The sequence below is a fragment of the Hippocampus guttulatus genome, chromosome 10 (genome assembly GCF_054856545.1).
Source record: "Hippocampus guttulatus isolate MCC_2025c chromosome 10, RoL_Hgut_1.0, whole genome shotgun sequence".
Taxonomy (NCBI): domain Eukaryota; kingdom Metazoa; phylum Chordata; class Actinopteri; order Syngnathiformes; family Syngnathidae; genus Hippocampus; species Hippocampus guttulatus.
In genome coordinates, this window is record NC_141270.1 from 17,439,904 (window position 1) to 17,461,567 (window position 21,664).

The 21,664-nt window shown below is 44.1% G+C and overlaps 1 protein-coding gene across 2 annotated transcripts in view; it reads left to right on the plus strand.

The window, feature by feature from the left end:
- The first annotated feature begins 2,597 nt into the window (after positions 1 to 2,597).
- bcl11aa (BCL11 transcription factor A a) overlaps positions 2,598 to 21,664 on the plus strand; it is a 45,308-nt gene continuing 26,241 nt past the window's right edge. Inside the window, exons 1-2 of one of the 2 annotated variants that reach the window (XM_086122173.1) lie at positions 2,598 to 2,980; positions 6,231 to 6,686. In XM_086122173.1, the coding sequence (XP_085978299.1) occupies positions 2,926 to 2,980; positions 6,231 to 6,686 (511 nt within the window). In that variant the 5' untranslated portion in view covers positions 2,598 to 2,925. The remainder of the gene's footprint in view (positions 2,981 to 6,230; positions 6,687 to 21,664) is intronic. The other variant, XM_086122174.1, reaches the window with a different exon arrangement.

A 21,664-nucleotide genomic window follows, 5' to 3' on the forward strand; every position in this document is an offset into this window, starting at 1 on the left:
GGGCTTTTAAGGTTTCTATGCAGCCTGTATAGGGCATGCGGTGATTTGAAGGAAAATGTAATGAAGCCAAGGTTCAGATGCAATGGAAATATAAATAAGTGTGAATCAAGTATTGCATTTGTATTACTTTGCAAATAAAAATAAAGTATTGTTGAAAGTCGACGCGCTCGTTCATACAACACGTTTGTCCGCTTTATGGGGCGGTGGCTTCTAATGGCGATACAAATGACGGGAAAAGTCACATTTCTCAAACTGTGCAAAAAGTGGAGCGAAAAGAGGGTTGACAAGTCACGCGTCATAATATGAATAAATAAATACGGAAGAAAATGTTTCCACCTGACCTGCCAAGAGCCCAAATGAGGCAAATGGGAAAAGGTTGAAATTTATCATTTTAACCTTATTTGATCCACTCTCATGTCATCACAAAGTGGACCTCTAAACTACTGTTGTATGATTCCAAATCCAAGGTAAAAGAAAAACAAATTGACATCCCTGAACCCCGTCGTTAGTTTTATTTGCTTGACGAAGCAGCTCTGGAATTACGATATTAATTCATCACTTCTATTCATCCTCACTGATGCATCCATCACTTCCACTCGTGAATGCGCCTTATCATTCGGGACCGTTGTATAAAATACGAAAATATGACAAGAACCCGCAACAAGACGCGTCTACTTTCTGGACAAGCGTTTTGTCCTTCCATCCGGAGGAACCTGCTGCTAGGCGAGCATTGACACAAATGGACGCACATGCGCGCGCGTGTGCCGACCTGCCCCGTAACAAGCCATGCGAGCAAGTCGCAACTTGCAAAATATTTCACTCACTGGTCATGCATTTTCCCCCTTGACGTTGAACCTCCTCCGCCACTCCTCCGGCGACTCTCTCTCTCTCTCTCCTTTTCTTTCATGTCTGTCTCTCTACCATCACCCCCGCCCCCCCACCTCCTCAATCTCCTGGCCTGCCTCCCCACACCACCACCACTAACCCCCCCCCCCCCCCCCCCTTATTAAGTGCGCGTCCTCTTCGGTCAGTGAGCGAATCTCCGGGCTCTCGCATGAAGCGCGACTCCAAGCTCCCCATCCACCGACGCCGAGGTCGCTCGCTTCTTCCTGCCGTCTTCTCGTGCAGTCAGACGAGCCACAGTGTGTCGTCGCCCCCCCCCCCCCCCCGTCTTCTCCCATTCTCTCATCCGTCTCTTTTGTCGCTTCCGAGCGAGAACCGCGTCTTTCCACCCATTGTGTCTCCTCAGCGGATGGCAGCACCGGCTGCTCGCTGTACGCGCGCGACTTTGCCGATATAAAAGCCTGTCGTCTTATATTACCAAACCCCCTTTTATTACAAGAGTATTTACAATCTCTTCCCCCTCCTCTTCTTCTTCACTCTTCCTCCTCCTTCTCCTATACACCACCCCCACAACCGACGAACCCTCCCCCGTTCCGGCTCGAACCTGAATCACATCTGAAAGTTATTATGGGCCAGCTCCGCACTTTTTTTTTTTGCCAAGGTCAACAGCTTGGGTTTCACCCGGATCAAGTCAGAACAGACAGCCAAAGGGGCTCTTGTGAAAAGTGCCCACTAAATGTATTCACTCACTTACCGCTTCCAAAGGTGTGCACAACGTGCTTGGAACCGAGTGCAGCGTAGGAAACGTGAGCGATGGGCATGACCTCGACATGAGACGACCCTCATGCAAACTACATTTCAAGAGGAACCTTTTTTTTCATCGACGGGGAGATCACTGAGTCACTGCCATTGTGAATATGATGCTACAAAAACTCTTACGGGCCTTCATCGAGGTGATAAAGACAAAAAGTTAAAAATACAAAAAAGAGTGACTTGGTCTTCATGGTCATCACTGAAGTCGTGGAAAATGGGGGTTAATAGTTCGCATACGTCAAAAGCAACCCACTGCTTAGCTGGTGGATCTCGATTTGGGATTGCTTGCGGCGGCCAATATTGTCTAAAATGCAAACAACTGGACTCCCAAGTGTTTTGTGCTTGTGGCCACGCACGCGACGCAAGTCCACGCGAGCCGCCCGGTATTTGTCGAAGTACGTTCAGGAGGATCATTCTCGCCCCACTCGGCGGCTCCGCTTGCCCTGTTTCACGTCCATGTCCCTTTCTCTCTCTCTCTGCATATTGCTTTCATTACACATTTTTCTCTCTCTCTCTTGCTCTCTCCCTCTCTCTCTCTCTCTCTCTCTCTCACACACACGCGCAACGCACACACACACCCTTCCTTCGAAGCGTGTCTTGTCCGGCCCCCCTGATCTCTGTGTCCATTGGCTTCCACCGGGTCTACTTCTCATGTGCGGCCCTCCCCCTCCTCTTCCTCCCTCCTCCACCTCCCCTCTCCAATGATCGTCCATTGGTGTTGTTATTTCGCGTCCCATCCATCCCTCCTCCCACTCCCACTCCCACTCGGGTGCCTCGGCCCTGCCCATGTTTTTGTATGTCGGGTGTCCGTCCACCGCCTGACGTTCAAGTTCGCCGGGAACGTCACGTCCGTGCACTTGAACCCCCAACCACGGGGGTGGGGGTGGGGGTGGGGGGGAGGTTGGGGGGGCGGGTGGTGGTGGCGGGTGGAGGGGGGCTTTTGCCATTTTTTTTCCATCGCTCTCCCCTCTCTCCTCTCCTCTCTCTCCATCCTCATACACACACACACTCTCTCTCTCTTTTCTCCGGTCTTCTTTCTCAAAAAAGCCATGAAGGCGATTCTGCGATCCATCTTCGCCTCCGCGCCATCTTTGTATAATTTCTAATTAGTTTAGAAATTTTTCCCCCCCCACTGAATTATTTTTGTTGTTGTTGTGCGTGGATGACGAAGACGCCGGATGAAGACATTCTTTTGCCCCTCCGGAGTCTCCAATGTGTAACCCCGGCTCTTCCCGATGTGATCCGCACTGAGCGCCGCCGCCAGCCACCATGTCTCGCCGCAAGCAAGGCAAACCTCAGCACTTAAGTAAACGGGATTTCTCGCGTAAGTACAAACCAGAAACGGAAACATTGCACGGCACGTCCACTCATTAGTGTCGTTCACTTCAATCGGCCAACGGGTGTATTGGTTGAGTGGGGAGTCAGCGGAACGCCAGCCCGGGAAGACATCGGGATGGACCGCTCGCACCCGCGGTCAACTCGACTCAACAGTGCGGTGACAAAAGTGCGACGCGTTAGTTCGTAAACGAGACCAAAATAAGTTTGTTAGCCTTGTTGCAAAACAGCAACGGGATCCAAAAACAAGATATTTAACGATGACCGAGTCCAATTGACTGGTGCTCCGGTGCCCCACGATGGGTCCGGTCAGTGGAGGCGCACACTCGGCTCATCTGAGCTGCTGCACGGCGCGCTCTTTGCAGAGCTCGGGAGAAATCCCCCTCGCGAGAACCCTTACTGTTTCGTGAGCAAGTTTCACCTCTCTATCCCTTTCAATTTTTTAGGGATTATTTTCTAAAAACACAAAATCGTGGGAGTCAAAATGACTGGAAGCAGCGGGGACACACCACCTCGTGTTTACAAACCGCCTACGTCACAGCAACATCGCGCTTGGCGCAGACAGCACAGATCGATTATCTTTATTCACTTTTAAAATCATAAAGCCAGTTATGATATGTTTCGGTGTTCATTCAAGGAACTTTCTCACTGAAAGACGCGCCAAAGAGTTTGTTCAGTCCCGAGTTGCAAGACAGCAACAGGAACTATACTCATCTGGTGAGATTTCTCATCTTTTTTATTCTACTACACAAATTGAGGCTCTCAAAACAAATGTTAATATTCATAAGCAGCCGACTTAAGACCAATGCCTATTTTGGGTTATTATGAAATCAGAAAGGGATACGATTTGAACACCGTTTTACATCAAATTGCCCGTTACGCACGACGTATTGATCACCTGCTGTAATTTGTTTTCTTTATTGCTTCTACTTTGACACCATGAGTCTAATATGCGAGGGAAAGGCGAATCCATTTGTTATTAAAGTGCTGGGAGAATGGCCTTGTGTTATATTGAGTTTACTCTTTGCGGTATTTCAACGGTTCACCAAATTCAAGTAAGTTAGAAAACAACAGTAACAAGATATGAGTATACTTACACCTCAGTGCTTGGACATGTGTCGGTATGCTGATTGGCTGTCGCCCGTGCAGCTGTTCGTTTTCGACCGTTTTGGGGGCTACATGGTGGGTGACAGTGACCATGGCGAGAAACCGTCGCTAGGAGGCAGAGCACGACCAGAAAATCCAGCTCAGAGCTTGAACTTGATCACTTTCGCTGCTACTCCTCAACAACATACTCACTGCTAGGAGGTGTGCGGTATTGGGAGCGAAGGACAGTGTGCGTGTGTGTGTGTGTGTGTGAGGTGGGGGTTTTTGGGGAGTAGAGGGTAGTATGGGCAATATACATACATATATTACATACATGCTCAGTCACTCAGACCCACACACATTCACATACACGTGCACGGACATTAAAATCTTCACATCATCAAACCCTCCACATGCACTTTGACCTGACCATCTTTTTTATTTTTTTGTTAGTTTTTTTGAGAAGAATTAATTTTGCATCCATTTGTATATATGTCACATGCAAACAGCTTGTCGGGAATTTATTCGCACACACGCATCGGAGTCTCACCAGAACTTTTCTCGACAGGAATATCATCATTTCCAAAACATGTCGACTGCATTGATTACATATAATTTTATTGTTTGTATGTTTATCCCAAAACCAAACCACCTTTTAAACTGTCCAAACCAAAACTAATGACAGAATACAACATGTACTATATATGGAGTTCAACTTGAAAACTAACATTTAATGTAGGCGACAGCAAGGCCATATTTTGGAGTGTGTATTAGGATAAAATGGAACTGATTGTACGATGTAATACACAGACACAATTATGCTCTGTGTTCTTGCGCTGTCTTGCAACTACAGTGCTCTTTTTTTTTTTTTTTTTTTACCTTAACAGCATTGCCCCCCTTTTCTCATTCGTCACACTGCTTTAATTTATATGCAACAAAATGTCTTTCCATCTCTAACTGAAGCCTTGTAATTGAAGACTTCTTGGCTAACATTTATCAATATTTTGGTTTTGTCACCGTGATGCCCTCTTTCCCCTTTTTACTGCAGTGTGGAATAAGAGTCAGGCTGTGCTGACCTGAAGTTAAATCAGGAGTGTGCAGGGGGTGGATGTCGGATGATGCTGGGGTGAAGGGGGTTGTGGTGGTGTTGGTGAATTTATCCTGTTATCTTCGTGTCCCAGTTTGCACGCAGAAGTGCAGCGTTCAAATGATAATTCATGGGGGGGATGTAGTCCACATAACATAAAAAAGACACACACACACACACACGCAGTCTTGCATTCCAACACACCCTTTATCTGACAAAATCTGTACCAATCACCCAGACGATGAAAATTAAAATCTATTTTTTGATCCTCAGTGGTTTTAAGTTCATTAAAATGTGAAATTGGGTGGCTGAGTTAAGAAGGTCAACGAGCATTATCTGGCGAGCGCGGAGTCACACTCCTCACCTTCGACTGGAAGATCTTCTTTCAAAGAAGGACACCGAATCACGTTTCTTGAATTCAGCTTTTGCTCTGTCCGCATGACTCTCCCCCACTGCAGGAGGGTGTGCGTTTGACAAAAGCCTTCTTAAAAAGTAGTCGCAAATTAATCCGACATTGAAAGGTTGAGTAACTGGGTTGAATGGCTCAAGTTGTCGCTTCACAAAACGCCGATATACATCCCCCCCCCCCCCGCTTTTTTTTTTTTTTTTAGTTACACTTTTTTTTCCTGTCTCCTGGTTACAGGAACAGCACTTGTACAAACAACGTGAGGAAAGTTCAAATGTTATGAAAAAAAATAGATATACATGTATATATATATATTTGCTGGTCCCTGTCCCAAAAAATTGTTTTTTTTTTTTGATCTGAGTTTTGTAGCTACTGACCATAGTGACTAATTCCGTCCACTACACGTTTCTTGGCCATCGGATTTTGGTCCCGTGTTGCATATGCTTAACACCTTTGGAGCTGATCTTAACAATTGTTTTGCTCCCTGCTCAATTCACACAAATCACTTCAGCAAAAGGAATCACACTACTGTATAAATATGGCACCGGATTTCCTGGGAGGAAGACGTATCATCTAATTTCCCTCCTTTTTACTCATTCTTTTTCATTCCTCCCACTCTTATCTCTTTCTTTTTCTCTGGCCTTTCCTCTTTCTTTCCAGCAGCCGATCCCCTTTCCACGGCAGTCGTCGTCTCATCGGAGGAGTTGTCGGAGCGCTGCTCGGAGCACTCGGTGGGGAGCAGCAGCCTCAACGGCCACCGCCCAGGCTCGACCTTAGGCCGGCTATCGCGACTGGGTCACGAGCCCCACCACTCGCCGGAACAGGACCTGCTGACCTGCGGCCAGTGCCAGGCCACGTTCCCCTTGGCGGACATCCTGCTCTTCATCGAGCACAAGAGGAAGCGATGCCACGGCCCCCCCTGTCTGACTGTGGGCCGAGGCCTGGACAAGCCCCCCTCCCCCTCGCCGGGCCTGGCCCTGACCCCGTCTCCCGCCTTGAGCTCTCTGCGCAGCCGAAGGCCCGTGGAAGTTGGCATCCAGGCCACGCTGGCGGATGACGACGACGAGCGCTTCTCGTCGCCTCGCGGAATCTGCCCCAAACAGGAGCTCCTCCCAGGTAACCGCTTTTCACACCTCCCATCTTGCATCGTTTCCCTCCGGGTTGGCACGCGAATATGAAAACAAGCCTCTTGGAGGCAATGCTTTGCAGATTTCCTTTGAAGCCGATGTCTGTCCATCCATCACGGCGGGAATACGTTGGGGGATTTGCAATAGGAAGGCACGATAGGAAACGGTCTTTGTTCAAAGCGTGATTGGATTCCGGCTTGCATCTTTTCGTCTCCACATATCGTGCTGGTGTGGAATTTGTTTCACGTGTCTTTGCGCATGTTGTGCGTCGCATTACATGACGCAAGTTATCATAGTTGGGCGAGAAGCCTGCAAGTGCTCCACATAAACTGTACGGAGGCCGGTGTATAGTCTACGACGACATGTTAAGACAAGCCTTGGACCTTTGCCGGTTTACAGATAAGGGCAGCCAGAAGCAGGAATGACAAAGAGGTTCTGTCTTCTGTTCCAACCGACGGCAAACTTACATGCTGATTGTGGCCCCTCTCCCTTGGTCAGGACTGTATATCCACATGTGAGTGTGCGCGCGCGTCTGTGCGTGTGAGTATTTATGACTCGGACTTAAATTCTTAGGAGTAAGTGCAGCCTCTTCCTGAGTTTGGGCGCGCAGAATGTGTGTTCTTTTGAGACGTGCGTGTGCGTGCGTGCGTGTGTGTATGAGCTTGCTTCTCTCATGTGGCGTGAGCAGATGTGTCCGCTCGGTGTGGTTTGCCTCTTTCATTGCCACATCTAGCCCGACTAAATGCAGCCCAGCTCTACACCCTGCGTTAGGACTTCAAACATTTTTCCTTGCAAAATGTGCTTCATAGGTAAAACATGAGATTTGTCCTCGCTGGCATCTTCTCCCTCATCTTTTCCCTCCCGAAGCAATCAAATAGCAGGCATGCGTAGAGAGGGAAAGGCCAGCATTAGTTAAGCTCTGAAAAGGAAAGTCATTTATATAAAGCATCTTAACACCACTAATTATTTGTTGCGCTGCCATCTTTTCCTCCCCATGCATTTTAATTAGCAGTAGTTTTTAGTGGCCGCCTGTCTGTACCAAATTAGCCACTGCAGAAACAGAAAGAGTAAAACCGGCACGTTGATGAAACAGAGCGGTGGAGAGACACAATAAAAAAGACACACGTTATCATTTGGTTCCTTGAGTGCATCTCAGGAATCCAAAGTGCTCCGGTTTGTTTTCCATGTCGCTGTTTTTGTTTCTCTATTTGTGCGGAAATTGAGTAATTGTCGCGTACGACCTCTCTCCTGCATTGAATAACGTTTAGAGGAGGAGCACAGGCGAAGAAAATTATCGACAGACAAACGTGCGTTTGACCTTTTCTGCAGATAGACAAATTTATGTCTGTGCAAGAGAGGGTGTGTCGTTTTTTTTCAGGCAAACCTGCTTGTCTAAGCAGTGACTATATTTCAACACCCGTGAGCGTGCGCGCACACACACACACACACACACACACACACACACACACACACACACACACACACACACACACACACACACACACACACACACACAGTTACCAGCTCAACTGGGTTATTAGAGCGATTTACATCATAATGCAGGCGCCTGGTTGCTTCAATAGCGTTGTGTGTGGGAACGTCTTGGTATGAACAGCTGTACACTCAAACTGGTGGCGAAAACAGGATGGCTGTGCTGTATGTCCTGTCTGAGTTCGAACTGCGGAAAGCCATAGAAAATACTTGGGATTTTTATTTTTTTTACACTCCAACTCTAAACCAGCTTTCCGATAAGGAAAAAAAAAGGGACACATCCACTCTGATCATAAAAGCCAGTATTCCCCTTCCTGCCCCGTTGCTTTCATCCTAATTGACCCCAAACTGTCACGGCAAAGTAAATATGTCAGAAAAAAAAATCCTACCGTCGCTTCAGCCTTGATTATATCTGCCCAGCATTCCTCATGACAAAACAACGAAGAGAGCGGACACTTAGCGCGTTTCTTATTTATTAATGCTGACTTGTTGTGTTCATGTGACATCTCTAATTATATATTTGATTTATCCTTGCAGTAAATCAAGCCAGTCAGACATTAGAAATGAACTCTGTTTTTGTGAGAACTCACACAGATGTATTTTCTTTAAAATTAGTCCCAGCGGTCGCCTTTTAAAACTCAGCAGTCATATTAAGAATGTGGTAGGTGTTTAATCACTCTTACAAGGGAAACCCCGCTCCAAACATCATCTATAATGATTTACTGGCATTGCAATTGGAATAAGAGCTTAACTCATGGAACTCATGCATCTTTTCCCATAAGGCTTTTTTTCCCTTTTTTTTTCTGCTACCTTGTTTTTATGTACCGATGAATCTGGAGCCGCTTGTTGTGAAATGTGTATCTGTGGTCAGAGTGCCACGATGATGCTCCAGCTGCATCGCTCCGAAGAGCACAAAGCTCCGGACTCGTGCTTGGGCGCTGCCATTTGCATATCAAAGAGATCCGGCTGTGGAGAGGATGCATTACCTGTGTGTGTCTGTTTGTGTGTGTGTGTGTGAGGATTGTACAAGCAAATAAGCGATGCAAAAAAAGCAGCATACCTCCCCACCCGCAAACGCACACACACACGCACCCAATATGTGCTCTCGCTTGCCCATTTATTCTATTAATCTCTGACTGAGATGAAAATTGTGATATAATCCCCGAGTCAGTTCATTCAAAAAAAGCATTGCTAATGTCACAAAAGAGAGGGCTTTGCATGTGTGTGTGTGTGTGTGTGTGTGTGTGTGTGTGTCGATGACCACATCTCTCACCTCATCTCTGCATGGTTTTGCTGGCCTCTGAACAGTTTTTTGGTTTGTGATGGGCTGTTTTGTTTTAGGAATCCAATTTTGACGTGTGGCTCCAAGTCCATTTTGAATTCAACAACCTCCTCCTCTTTGACTCCATCAGTTATGCCCGTTAATGAGCTGAAATTGAGCCCGCAGAAACAACTGTTCATCCTATCGACCAATGATGTTATCGGCTGATAAACTGCTCTACCCTATCAATATTAGCTCATTAGCGACGGGCATTATTCCGACTTGCACGAACGAACCCTAAAATGTATTGAGATCCACTTCAAACTATTTATGAAAGCCATTAGTCTGCTGCTGGTGAGATTTCCCATTTGAAGGCTGCTAACATGAGGATTGTTGAGCATGATTTATTGTTTAGTAATTAGCTCATCATTGCTGCTAATGCAACTTACCTCAATACATATTAGTTCATCTCCAAGGTCCATTTATTTTCTTGCATGGTGTCAGGTCCCATTCTGAGTCCTGTTCCTTTCTTTCTATCTCTCCCTCTCTTTGGCCCTGTTCTGAGGTTTTTTGATTTCTACTAATTCATTTTCTCTTTTCACCGAATCACTTTGGATGTGTTCAGTGTGCGTCTCTCATGCTACAGCGAACCTACAAAGAGATTTCACACACACAGACTGCCATCACTAATCTATTGATAGCCCCTCTTTCGTCCTTTTCCAACACAGGATTTATTAGTGGACTCAAGTGCAGCCTTTTTGAACTTGGCTTCTTGCGTTTGGTATGTGCTTATGAAATGTAAATATCTCTCTGGAGGCATAGAATAGCAGCAGTGGGATAACACGGGCGACCTGATTGACAGCACAGCGGATAATTTGCCGGTGGGGACAACAAATTGTATTCCACTTTATATTCAGTGGTTATTTCCCATCCTACAAATGTGTTGGTTTCAGGATGGAATTTGTCTTTTTAACTTATCATATCATGTATTACTATATTTTGTCAATAATTCTGAGATTCAGAGGCAATCAACATAAGAAAAAAAAGAGCCAATTACAAGCGAATACATATTCAGCATTCAAATATTCAAGATATTAAATAAGGAGAAAACATACATTTATTTCAGAATGCTGAAGAAATATTCAATTAGAGATGCGATTTGAACAATTGACAAAGTCATCACTTGATATTGCACTTTTTAAACATGTTCCAGCAGGCGATGTAGAAACTGCCGGGGAGACACGAGTCTCGTAGCGAAATTGGCCCCATGAAATGAACAATCGATTTTTAATTCTGTTAAATACAGCAAGCGTAGTGTGTGTTTGGGAAGAAAAAAACCCCCTAAAACTTGATAAAATGGACAATACTGTTAAAAGGAGTTACCACCTAATTCTTGTGATGTGACCCATTTGTACGTCTTGCAATTGAATTATGACTCCAGATACTGAGCTGCAGTCTAGTGAAGCGGTCTGCAACTTTTTTTTTTCCACCCACAGATCAAATTCACGTAAAGCAATATTTGGATGCATTGGCATAAAAATAAAAATAAACGATTTGAAAGACAGCTCATCATGACACTGAATGCAGTTGTCATAATTTGCGGGAAACTTGCACTTGTTTCTCTTCAACGAGCCAGCCCCATTTGTAAGGGTGATGGGAGACAATCACACCCAAAATCTTACTTATGCCTACTGCATCATTATGATTTGATCGCTGCCAAAGCAAAAAATCTCACTTTAGACAAATAGGACGATGAAAATGGAAGCCAGGTATTGTTTTTTTATTTTTATTTTTTTTTAAGCCTTCTTTGCTTCATTTGCGAGGCTGTTCCAGCAGAGCGGGAATCACTTGGCGTCCAAATTTTATGTGGAACTGCTGACGTCTTTGAATGAGCCTTTTCCTCTTTCCTCTTAAAAGACATTTTTTTGGACGACTTACTTTTTTACGGCCATATCACGTGAGCAAAATGAACGGTTTGATGTGTGTACAGTGGCAAAGGCGGCACCTGAATTTCAAAAGCAAACTTCTGTCAGACCCATACTGATCGAAAAGACATTTTTCTTTTGTTCAGGTACTCTCTACGGCCCGACACCAAACGTTGAGCGTACTCGTACCGTTCCACGGCCCAGTGATTCGGGACCACATGGAATATATGATAAGACCGTATTGGCCCGAATATAAGACGGTGTTTTTTGCATTGAAATAAGACTGAAAAAGTGGGGGTCGTCTTATATTCGGGGTCTAGACATTATACCCATTCACGACGCTAGATGGCACCAGATATCAAGGAAGCGAATGCTGAACTTGACTCCCCAGGCCAAAGTGAACACCTGCCACGAAGAATAAAAATAAAAATAGCGGTAGCACGAAGAAGAAAAATAAAAAATTGCGGTAAGAAGGAAAAGAGAAGAAAATTATAGAAGAGATTACAGAAAATGGAGAAACGTAGTGACAATCTGGAGAAAAGTGGGCTGAAGATCAGCCAGGTTAACCAGCAGCTGAGGAGAAGTTATGATGTAATTTACATTTCAAAAACCAGAAGCCATTCACTTACGAATGTGATTGCACTTTAGATTTGAATGAGGCAAAATAACATGTTTTTATCTCAAATATATTGTTAGAATCATTTGTTTCAGATGTACTGTAATTATTTTCTGTATAAAAATTTATTTGGTGTTCAAAAAGTATTTTTTCAAACTTGAGTCTTGAAAAAGAGGAGGGTCGTCTTGTAATCAGGGGCGTCTTATATTCGGGCCAATATGGTATTATATCAACACTTGTATCTTGTTTACAGTTTAAGATTTCACACCCGTGTTTGCTACATCAGTCCACTTTTTGCACAGGAAGAGGTGCAGCTTTTGTTGACGCGGTGAACGCACGAAACAAAAGGGTCAACTGTAACAACTGAACAGCCTCATCACGTTGCTCCCGTTCTTTGATTGACAGCTGACCCCTGAGAAGACACGCCATAGATGGAGACTGGTTGTCCTTCCCAAAACGTACAGTGGAAAACAACAAAATTCAATGATTTCTTCATTTGTGGTATTTAGAGTGGCGTCCCTGACATGTGCGACTACCCGAGTGCAGTCCTGCGCACATTCGCCGACGGTAGAGGATTGTTTATTGATCTGATTCTTTTGTGTTTATCGAAGCAATTCAGAGTCCACGCTACATTTACTTCTTCTTAGCGTGAGGGGAAAAGCTTCTGCTTTGGGCTTGCTTGTTGCTCACCGTGTGTGTGTGTTTATTCTTATTCATTTGTGTGCGCACACACGAGCACGCGCGCACGCCGTTCAGACTGTGCATGCTACTCTCTTATTTTGTTGCAGGGTTCACAAACCTGTTTATATCCTGCATATTTTTTGTTTTATATATATATGCCAACGGATTCCAGACCCCTTCTCAACACACACACACACACACACACACACACACACACACACACACACACACACACACACACACACACACACACACACACAGTCTTTATCAATGGCTCTTTTTGTATGTTTCTTAAGACAGTCTGTCTACGTACATACAGATGTTTGCCTTTCATGCAGCCGGTGGAGGTTTGATTCTCGGGCCAGTGTCCCAAAATCCAGCTACCGGAGCTCTCCAGTGCTGGTCTCGAGCCTGGAAAGTGTGTGTGGGACTTGGCAAAATGGCTGCAAGGGATTCGTTGGTAGTTTGTGTGTGCCAGTATGTGAGTGAATGTGAGACACACACACCCACACACACACACACACACACATACATACTGTACGTGCGCGCGCGTGTCACAAGATGCTTACATCTTCCAGCTGTGTGTCTGAGTGGGTCTCATCTTTTATGTCGGCATTGGGAGTGTGTCTGTTTGTCTCTCTCTCTCCCACCACCTTCTCGACTTGACGTGCTTCTCTTCGGTAAATGAAAAGGATGTTGATTGCCGTACAAAATATGATGCATCCCCTCAAGCAGGAGAATATATGTAATCCTACAATCTACGGTTGTTGTGAGATGTCTTGCAACTCGCACGAGTCACTGAATGAAAAACTCTGCAGATGGCCGTGCTCAGAATTCTATCGGTGTAAAATGTTTCAAATGCATCAAATAACGGGCATTCAGTTCAACATTTAAAAGAGGTCCAGTTCTGGGATATTTCTTCCAGCTGAGGCCCGGAACATAAAAGGGCAGACGATGCATTAGAACACAGCCAGCGATATTTGTCACGGCAACAAGTTCTTATATTGTCACCAACCGAGTTGTAAATGAAATAAAAATAGATCCACCCGCTCTAAGTATATACCTTGAATTAGTTACTTACTTGAACCTTGTTATGCAAAAATAATGCTACGACTCCTGGCCGTGCCTGCAGTGTAGAAATGAATTAAGCACGAACGTATACGTTCTTTGCAATTTGACTATTGGTTAGTTCCGTCACGAGCAAGAAAACGAACTTCGCTTCGTTCATAATTATCATCAGAATAATTTGTAATATTCCATGTTTTTCTTTACTATCAATCTAATAAGCATTTTGAGAACTGGTACAGAATGCTTCTTATTCCTATTTGAAGTTTCAAACTTTTTAACATACATTTCAATCATGTCACATATAAAACAAAACGGGCACGCAGTCAGAAAAATTGCCAAAGAACAGTTAAAGGAATGTGAAAAAAACCTCAACTCATAAACATCTATGCATAAGACCCCCCCCCCCCCTCGCCCCACCCCACACCCCCCACATCCAAGCACACACACATACACAAACCGCCACCAGCAGCAACGCTGACTTTTCCAGATAATTTGTGGACGCTCATTTGAATTTTAAGCGCTACTTTAATCTTCAAAGCTCATATAGCTTTATGAATATGCATGCAGTGGGCAGACTTTAGTTCATTACCTAGTTGTAAATTCTAATGACCATTAGTTCCTCACAGTAATTGCCAATTGTTTTGCATTTTTGATTGGCCTATTACCATGCACATTCGTGGTGCACATCCGCCACGGTTGTCAGAGCCCGCATGTCATGTGGTGTTTGCATATGTGTGTGTGTTCACATTTCTGCCCGGGGTAATTGTGTGTGTGTGTGTGTGAAAGATGGGTGTTCTTTTGTTGTTTTGGTTTTTGGCGAATATAAATGAAAGTTACGTTCTTAATTGTGAAGATTTAGAGCCTAGCCAGATATTGGACATATTTAATTGACAATGATGTCTGGCCTATTTCCTCATTACAGTGCTTGTTCAATACACACACGCATGCACGTACACACAATATAGTCAACAAACCATCTGGGTAGGTCCTGTATGGGTCAGATGACATGTTAAAATGATTTCTCAATGCCCATCTCTTTTTCTTTCTCTCTCTCCCCCCCATTCATTTGGAGTGTCGTCTTTTCTTTTTTTTATGGGGGGGGGGGGCATATTAATTGAGTTCCCCTTTGCTCCTCCTCAACGGCATATTTAGAATATATTTGGCCAAAGCCGGTTGACTTTCTACTTGGCAGTTTCGCTCACTATGAACAATGGTAAAAAAAAAAAAAAGTCGTTAATGAGATTAGGTAAAATAAAAGAAAAGAATGGCTTCCTGTTTGGTGCGCGTCACGTGGTTGTTGTGCATGAACACCGTAAATGATTCAGACGGCTCATAAGCACTTAGCTGCACGCATGTATGGAAACGCCGTCTATGGATGCACTCCTCGATGATGGAAAATGCTTTTTGCGGTGGAAAAAGCTCTTTGTGAGGAAAGACAAAGCAAAAAAAAAAAAGTCAATAAAGCACATTGATTGTCATTGAATAATGAGGATACGAAATTCACAAGATGAGAACAAAGATGGCTACCAGGATCAACACGAAGTGCACCAGCGCTAATCTTGAGATTTTCTTCTCCTATTCCCTTTGTTGCTTCGTTTTCAGTTATTTATCCCTACTTTCCACTTACACACCGTACTCCTCTTCCGCCCTCCTCCCAGTCTGTGTACAAATGCTGTTAGGGGAAATATGAGAAACTACATCCCGATGAAAAGGAATTCTTAATTGCTCAGAAATGAGCAACGTGATGGACGAAGTGTTTGTGTGTTTTGAGGGGTGGTCTCCATAGGGACTCGAGAGGCTTGTTTCCTGAGGTGTCTATTCACACATATGCAGACACACACACACACGCACACACACACAGTATATACCTCTGGCTGCTGTTACTCACTTCAAAGTTGTTAATATTCAGCTGGGAAACTGTATCCAGAGTACAGATAAATTATTTAGTGAATGAACTTTTTTAGGTAGTCAGATGAACTGATGGGCAATTTTCTCATGTGTGTGCATGTGTGTACGCGTGCGTGTGTGTGTATGCCCGGTGCTTGGTCTTAGGCCAAGAGCATGCATAATTGATCCTGTGCCCGCTATCATTTTCTTGATGTAATTGCCCTGTAAGATATGATGAAATCTAATGGATAATTTATCCGCCCAAAATGGAATGGCTAAAATGTACTTTCTAGCCGTTTTTCTCTCTTTCTCCCCCGTGGTGGTTCTTGCACGCATGTGTGTTGTATACAAGCGCACTTCCGCTGTGTGTGGTCAAAGTGGAAGAAGATGGTCTTGCCGATGTAGATGCCAACGTAAAAAGGCACGCATTTTGATTTCATCTTAAAGGGCGAAAAACAACTAAAGCTGTTTTGCAAAGAGGATGGAACTGAGTTAGTTAAATCCAAGCAACATTTGAAGATGACTGAATTTTGGTTGTGTTTGTTAGATGTTCAAAAATTCAACAAATTCCAGCTTTTAAACCAGGGTGTTAAAAATATCCTCGGATTTTACAACAAGAGTTTAAAACCTTCTAGATTTTTAGCCTCTCTCTCTCTCACACACTCACACACACGCACACACACACACACACACACACACACAGACTACTTACCAGATATTTCTTGTTTAATAAATAATAAAATGAGCTCTTCCTTGAACTGTTGCCCTGCAACAAATAAGCTTGGAAGAACACACAAGCCTGTGTGTGTATGTGTGTGCAGTGACAAGAAAAGACACCTTTGTCTGCCTTATGAACCTTTTTTCTTTTTTTTGTCCTATACAGTAGATCCATCTTGATTCAATCTTTCCACAAAATATTTTGGACTGGACTGTTGTCAAACTGGACTGCAGTTCACAACATACATAGTTGCACAATTTTTAAAAAAATGGTCTTGAAATGTATTGATTGCGGCCTCTGTCTAATTTATGATTAATTTCTGTTTGCTTTGTGGCTTACTGTAAAGTATATTCATCGACGGTTTGCTGACAGACAGACGGACAAAGAAACCCATATGCACCCCCCCCCCCCCCCCCCCACACACACACACATTAACACACACATTCACACTCAGTTGATCTTTGGTTCACAAAGGAAATACCGGCCCCAATCCACAAAGTTAGGTGATGAGAGAAATTGAGGAATGGAACTGTGAATGGTTGAAAGAGACAGAGTGAGAGAGGAGGAAGTGAGGGCATAGGGGTAGAGCGCCGAGAGGGGCTTGGGCGGAGAGGGTAAGGATATGGATAGAGATGGGATAGGGGACGTGAGGGTAAGAGGGGAGTGGGGGGAGGCTAAAGTGAAGAGGGAAGGCTGAGTCTGACAGTGACTGTCCATTAACAGATGAACTTGGCCAACGTCCAATTGTTTGATGAGACGTGTGTGTGTGTGTGTGGGGGGGGGGCGTTGCGTGCGTTTAGCCCCCCACCCCTTCATCCCACAGTGTTACATACATTTGCTCTGGCTCCGCCTTGCATGCCATTTAGCCCCCTTTGCATACGCTCACATACATGCAAGGGTGATTAATGCTGGCTTGAATAACAACGCTTTGGCTGTAAATGTGATTTTTTTTTTTATATACATAGAGCAAAAACTTATGATGATGTTTGAGTCAGAATGGCCTCGTTATTAGAAATGATATGATTGAAACATGTCTTTGACCTGATCACGTGGCATGCATCCACCTGCGAGGTACAGAGGAAGGGAAATTAGCTGAAAATCTGGAGTTCGTTTTCCCATGCACAAGCATAGAACAACTTTCACCGTTCTGGAAACATCTCCAACATTTTGGATGTTGGAAGTATGCTGGGACAACCTAGTTCAAAATCTTTGCTCTAGTTCCAAGATTTTTGCTGAGGTAGACATCAACTGTGTGGGACAGCCTCGTTACTCAGCACCAACCAAATTTAACGATGCCTTTACGGGTTTTAATTTCAGCACTCGGGTCAGGAGGGACACACTTTGGCTCACCCAAACCCTAATGAGGACATCTATCGATATAGACAATGGATTGATGGATGCATAAGGTTTATACTGTTTGTGTGAACGTGATGTCATATGGCAGCACAGGTGTTAAATGGACTTAAGTTGCACGATGGGCCTTTGGAGCATGTAACATGAGCCACAAACTGGCCATCTTGACACCGACTGCTGTATATGTTGAAATGAAACAGAACCTACGTCGGAGGTTGACTTCAGTTGAATCATTTTAAAACGTAATAGTTGGATGTCGATATTTTTTTCTCTGTCTGTTCATCACAAAGCATGTTGCTTCCCAGCAATCTAATTTCATTGCGATGATTAATGAAATACACCTTTCTTCGCTATGTTTGCATCCTAATATCAAATGTACCTTCTTCTCTTTCAATTTCGCATCCAAATTATTTCAGTGTGCAGCAAAAAATAAATAAAAATCGGAATCTGTCAGTTCAACATTGTTTATAAATCCATTCTACATACTGTAGCTCATATACAGTAATTCATGTTCATGTTTTTTAAATCCCAAAGCTAGTTTATATCTTCCAAATTCTCTGACTTTACCAGCTGCCGTGTCAGCATTCGTGTTCCGATTAGCAGTTTCTGTTTCTGTTGTCGTCTACTTGTAACAGAAGAAAACAGTACTTTGTACTTGTAGTTTGTCCAAATTGCGGTTCAGTTCCGTTGCCAATTTTGCATTGGGGAAGTCATTGAAACGCACACGCACAAACAGAGATGGAGTATGGCGGTGCAATTTAGTGTTTCTACCTCTGGCTATACCTCACCTCGCCCCCACTACCTCGTGGCTATTTGTGGCATCGCTGGCTGCATTTGAAATGAGAGCCCCTTGGCTTGAAGCTACCATATCAGCTAGCTTCTTTCGTCCCCGCTCTGTAATCTTGTGTAAACACAGAAATCAGCTTCCAGCTTACTCCGGCAGATGAGGGCCAGCAATGATGTCCCACTGCGATACGGCCCTCTAAAGCCGGGATTTAAAGTTGAGCAATGCTTCACATTTTGAGGAGGGGCGTTTTACCCGGGAGGAAGAGGGTTGTCGAAAATACCGTTATTGTATTTACTTTATACCTGCGAGAAGTAAAACATGGGGCAGTATACGTCCAAATCGAAGAGAAAAAAAAGCCAGGTTCAAGTGGCTTTTTTTTTTTGCACTGCATAGAGTTAAAAAGGACACGTCTATTTCATCCATTAATAGACGGGTGCGTGGTGGTTTAAAGTATCTATTCTGCCAGAAACTCACATCATTTAGATGAAAATTACAGGAGGTAGACCAAAGACAGACAAAGATAAAGTGGAATTGATAGAAAGCAAAAATGTCTTCACCGCGTTGAAAGAGACATGTTGTGACATGACCCATATCCAGACCCAGGCACGCATAAGCGTCTGTCTTCTGAGATACATTTTTATGTATGCCTGTATATGTATGCCTGTGTGTGTGCGAGCGTGTGTTTGTGTGTGTGTGTGCGTGTGCGTGTGTGTGTGTGTGTGTGTGTGTGTGTGTGTTTTCAGGAGATTTTGAGGATGTTTGAGTGTGCCTGTCTCTGTGAATGATCTATGGTTTGTGTTTAGCAGGCCATATTTTGTCCGGGCTTTCCATCAATGGCGTATGGATGATAAATTGCGGATGTCCATCCGATTCACCGAAGCACCTGTGGACTTTTTTTTGTTCTCCTTTGCCAAAACATTAAAATTGATCGTCTATTTTTCAAGCTCAACAAACTATTTATTCAAAACAAACTTCATATGAATTTCGAAACAGTTGTATCCGTCACCGTCGAAATCAAATTTGAACATTTATTACGATGAGCATTCGTCGAAGATTCTGCACGGTCAACACTGTATGACACTTGCGCATTGTTTTTGTTGTACAGTATTCAAGAAATCAGAATCGGTGATGGGCATGATGCTTTAAAGCTAATTTTGGGAAGAAAAAGAATATATACCTAATGGATATACAGCAGACTATCAGATTATTGTGTTAACATCTCTCCAGGAATTACCCGTGTAAGCCTTTTTAACCTCTTGTAATATTTTAGATTAATTTCTTTGTACTTTTTTCAATAAAAAAACAACCCCCGCCCCCCAGAATGGGAAGCAATTCTTCAGCGTCGATCAGGCATGTCCAGCTCCGGGCCTGGAGGGCCACCGTCCTGCCTGTTTTCCAGCTCTCCCGGCTGCAACACACCTGATTCAGATGATCAGCTCATCAGCCAGCTCCGAGGCAGCATTAGAACAATTTGATGATTTGAATCAGGTGTGTTGCTCCTGGGAGAGCTGGAAAACAGGCAGGACCGCGGCCCTTGAGGACCGACTTTGGACACCCCTGGTGTAGATGTTGTGGTCATCCGAATGTCAAACTAAGCTATTATAATGACCGACAAAAATAATTTTAAAAAACTAGATTCATTCCATTTATTTTGACTTTTTTTTTTAATTTCTAAACTGTAATTGTGAGAATAGGCAGCAGAACACACCCCAAAAAATGTTAAGATTAAGATTAAGATATCCTTTATTTGTCCCGCAATGGGGAAATTACAATCAGAATTCAGAAAGGAAAAACGCTGGGTAGGGAGAGGGAAAAAAACACACGCTCGAACTATCCTCTTCCGAGGATAATTTAAGTCCAGGATAAAAAAATTCAGTCTAATTCATCCATCCATCCATCCATTTTCCGAACCGCTTGATCCTCACTAGGGTCGCGGGGGGTGCCGGAGCCTATCCCAGCCGTCTCCGGGCAGTAGGCGGGGGACACCCTGAATCAGTTGCCAGCCAATCGCAGGGCACACAGAGACGAACAACCATCCACGCCCACACTCACACCACGGGACAATTTAGAGCGTCCAATCAGCCTGACATGCATGTTTTTGGAATGTGGGAGGAAACCGGAGCACCCGGAGAAAACCCACGCAGGCCCGGGGAGAACATGCAAACTCCACACAGGGAGGCCGGAGCTGGAATCGAACCGAGCCGGTACCTCTGCACTGTGAAGCCGACGTGCTAACCACTGGACTACCGGGCCGCCTCTCAGTCTAATTCAGTCTATTATAAAATACAGTCATAAAGGGAAAACGATAACGAGAAACACAATTAGAATCTTTATTCACATGCCTACACTTGCACATCCATAATCACACTCGTTTCTGATCGAAAACCTTTTTGAAACTGTCCATATACTGTATAATTCTCAAATGTCTCCCCCCAAAATCTATAAGTGAAATCAAACAAGCTGGAATCAAGCAGCCTTTGTTTTTCCTGCCAGGCTGCAAGGTCCTTGTCTCTCTTGTGCTCTGTCCACACTTGAGCGTCTCTCTAGATTCTTAATCCCTTGCGCTAATAAGACACACGCCCGCCCGTGCATTCAGGATCAATTGATCTTTCTGCCGCTTTTGTTAGTTGCTTATGAACTTTATTAAGAGCTGATTGAAGACGTTTCGGCTGCCTTATGAACCGGTTTGTTATTTGACTGGTGTAAACGAAGATGGCAGATGGTGAGTGAGATATCGTTTACTCTTTTGTTGCACGGTGCATTCTTTTTTTTCCCTTCCTTATTTCCTTGTTTTTTTTTTTTTAGGTCAGTTGAAATCCACAGGAGTTTATCCTTACTGTTTGACAGTGTTGTATGTTAATGTTCTTTCTGAGTAAAGCCACACGTTGACAAGACCTTAGACCACCTTTTGAATTTATCTGTCTAAGCTCTGATACGAAGCACAAATTCACCGTAGCCGCTAGCTGCGTTTGGACTTTGATGACCTTTTGTTGTGACAATCTGTGTTAAGGTAAAGCAAAAGCAGGTCAACACAGTGGAATTGGTGTGCTAATCACCATTGTTTTTAGGATTTTGAGAGAGGAATGAGAAATCTCTTTGCAAAGATCGACACTTGGCGAGCCTTCTCATCATTTTTCTGTTGTCTCGAAGTGTGTGACGCATTTGTAGCCTGCCCCTTTC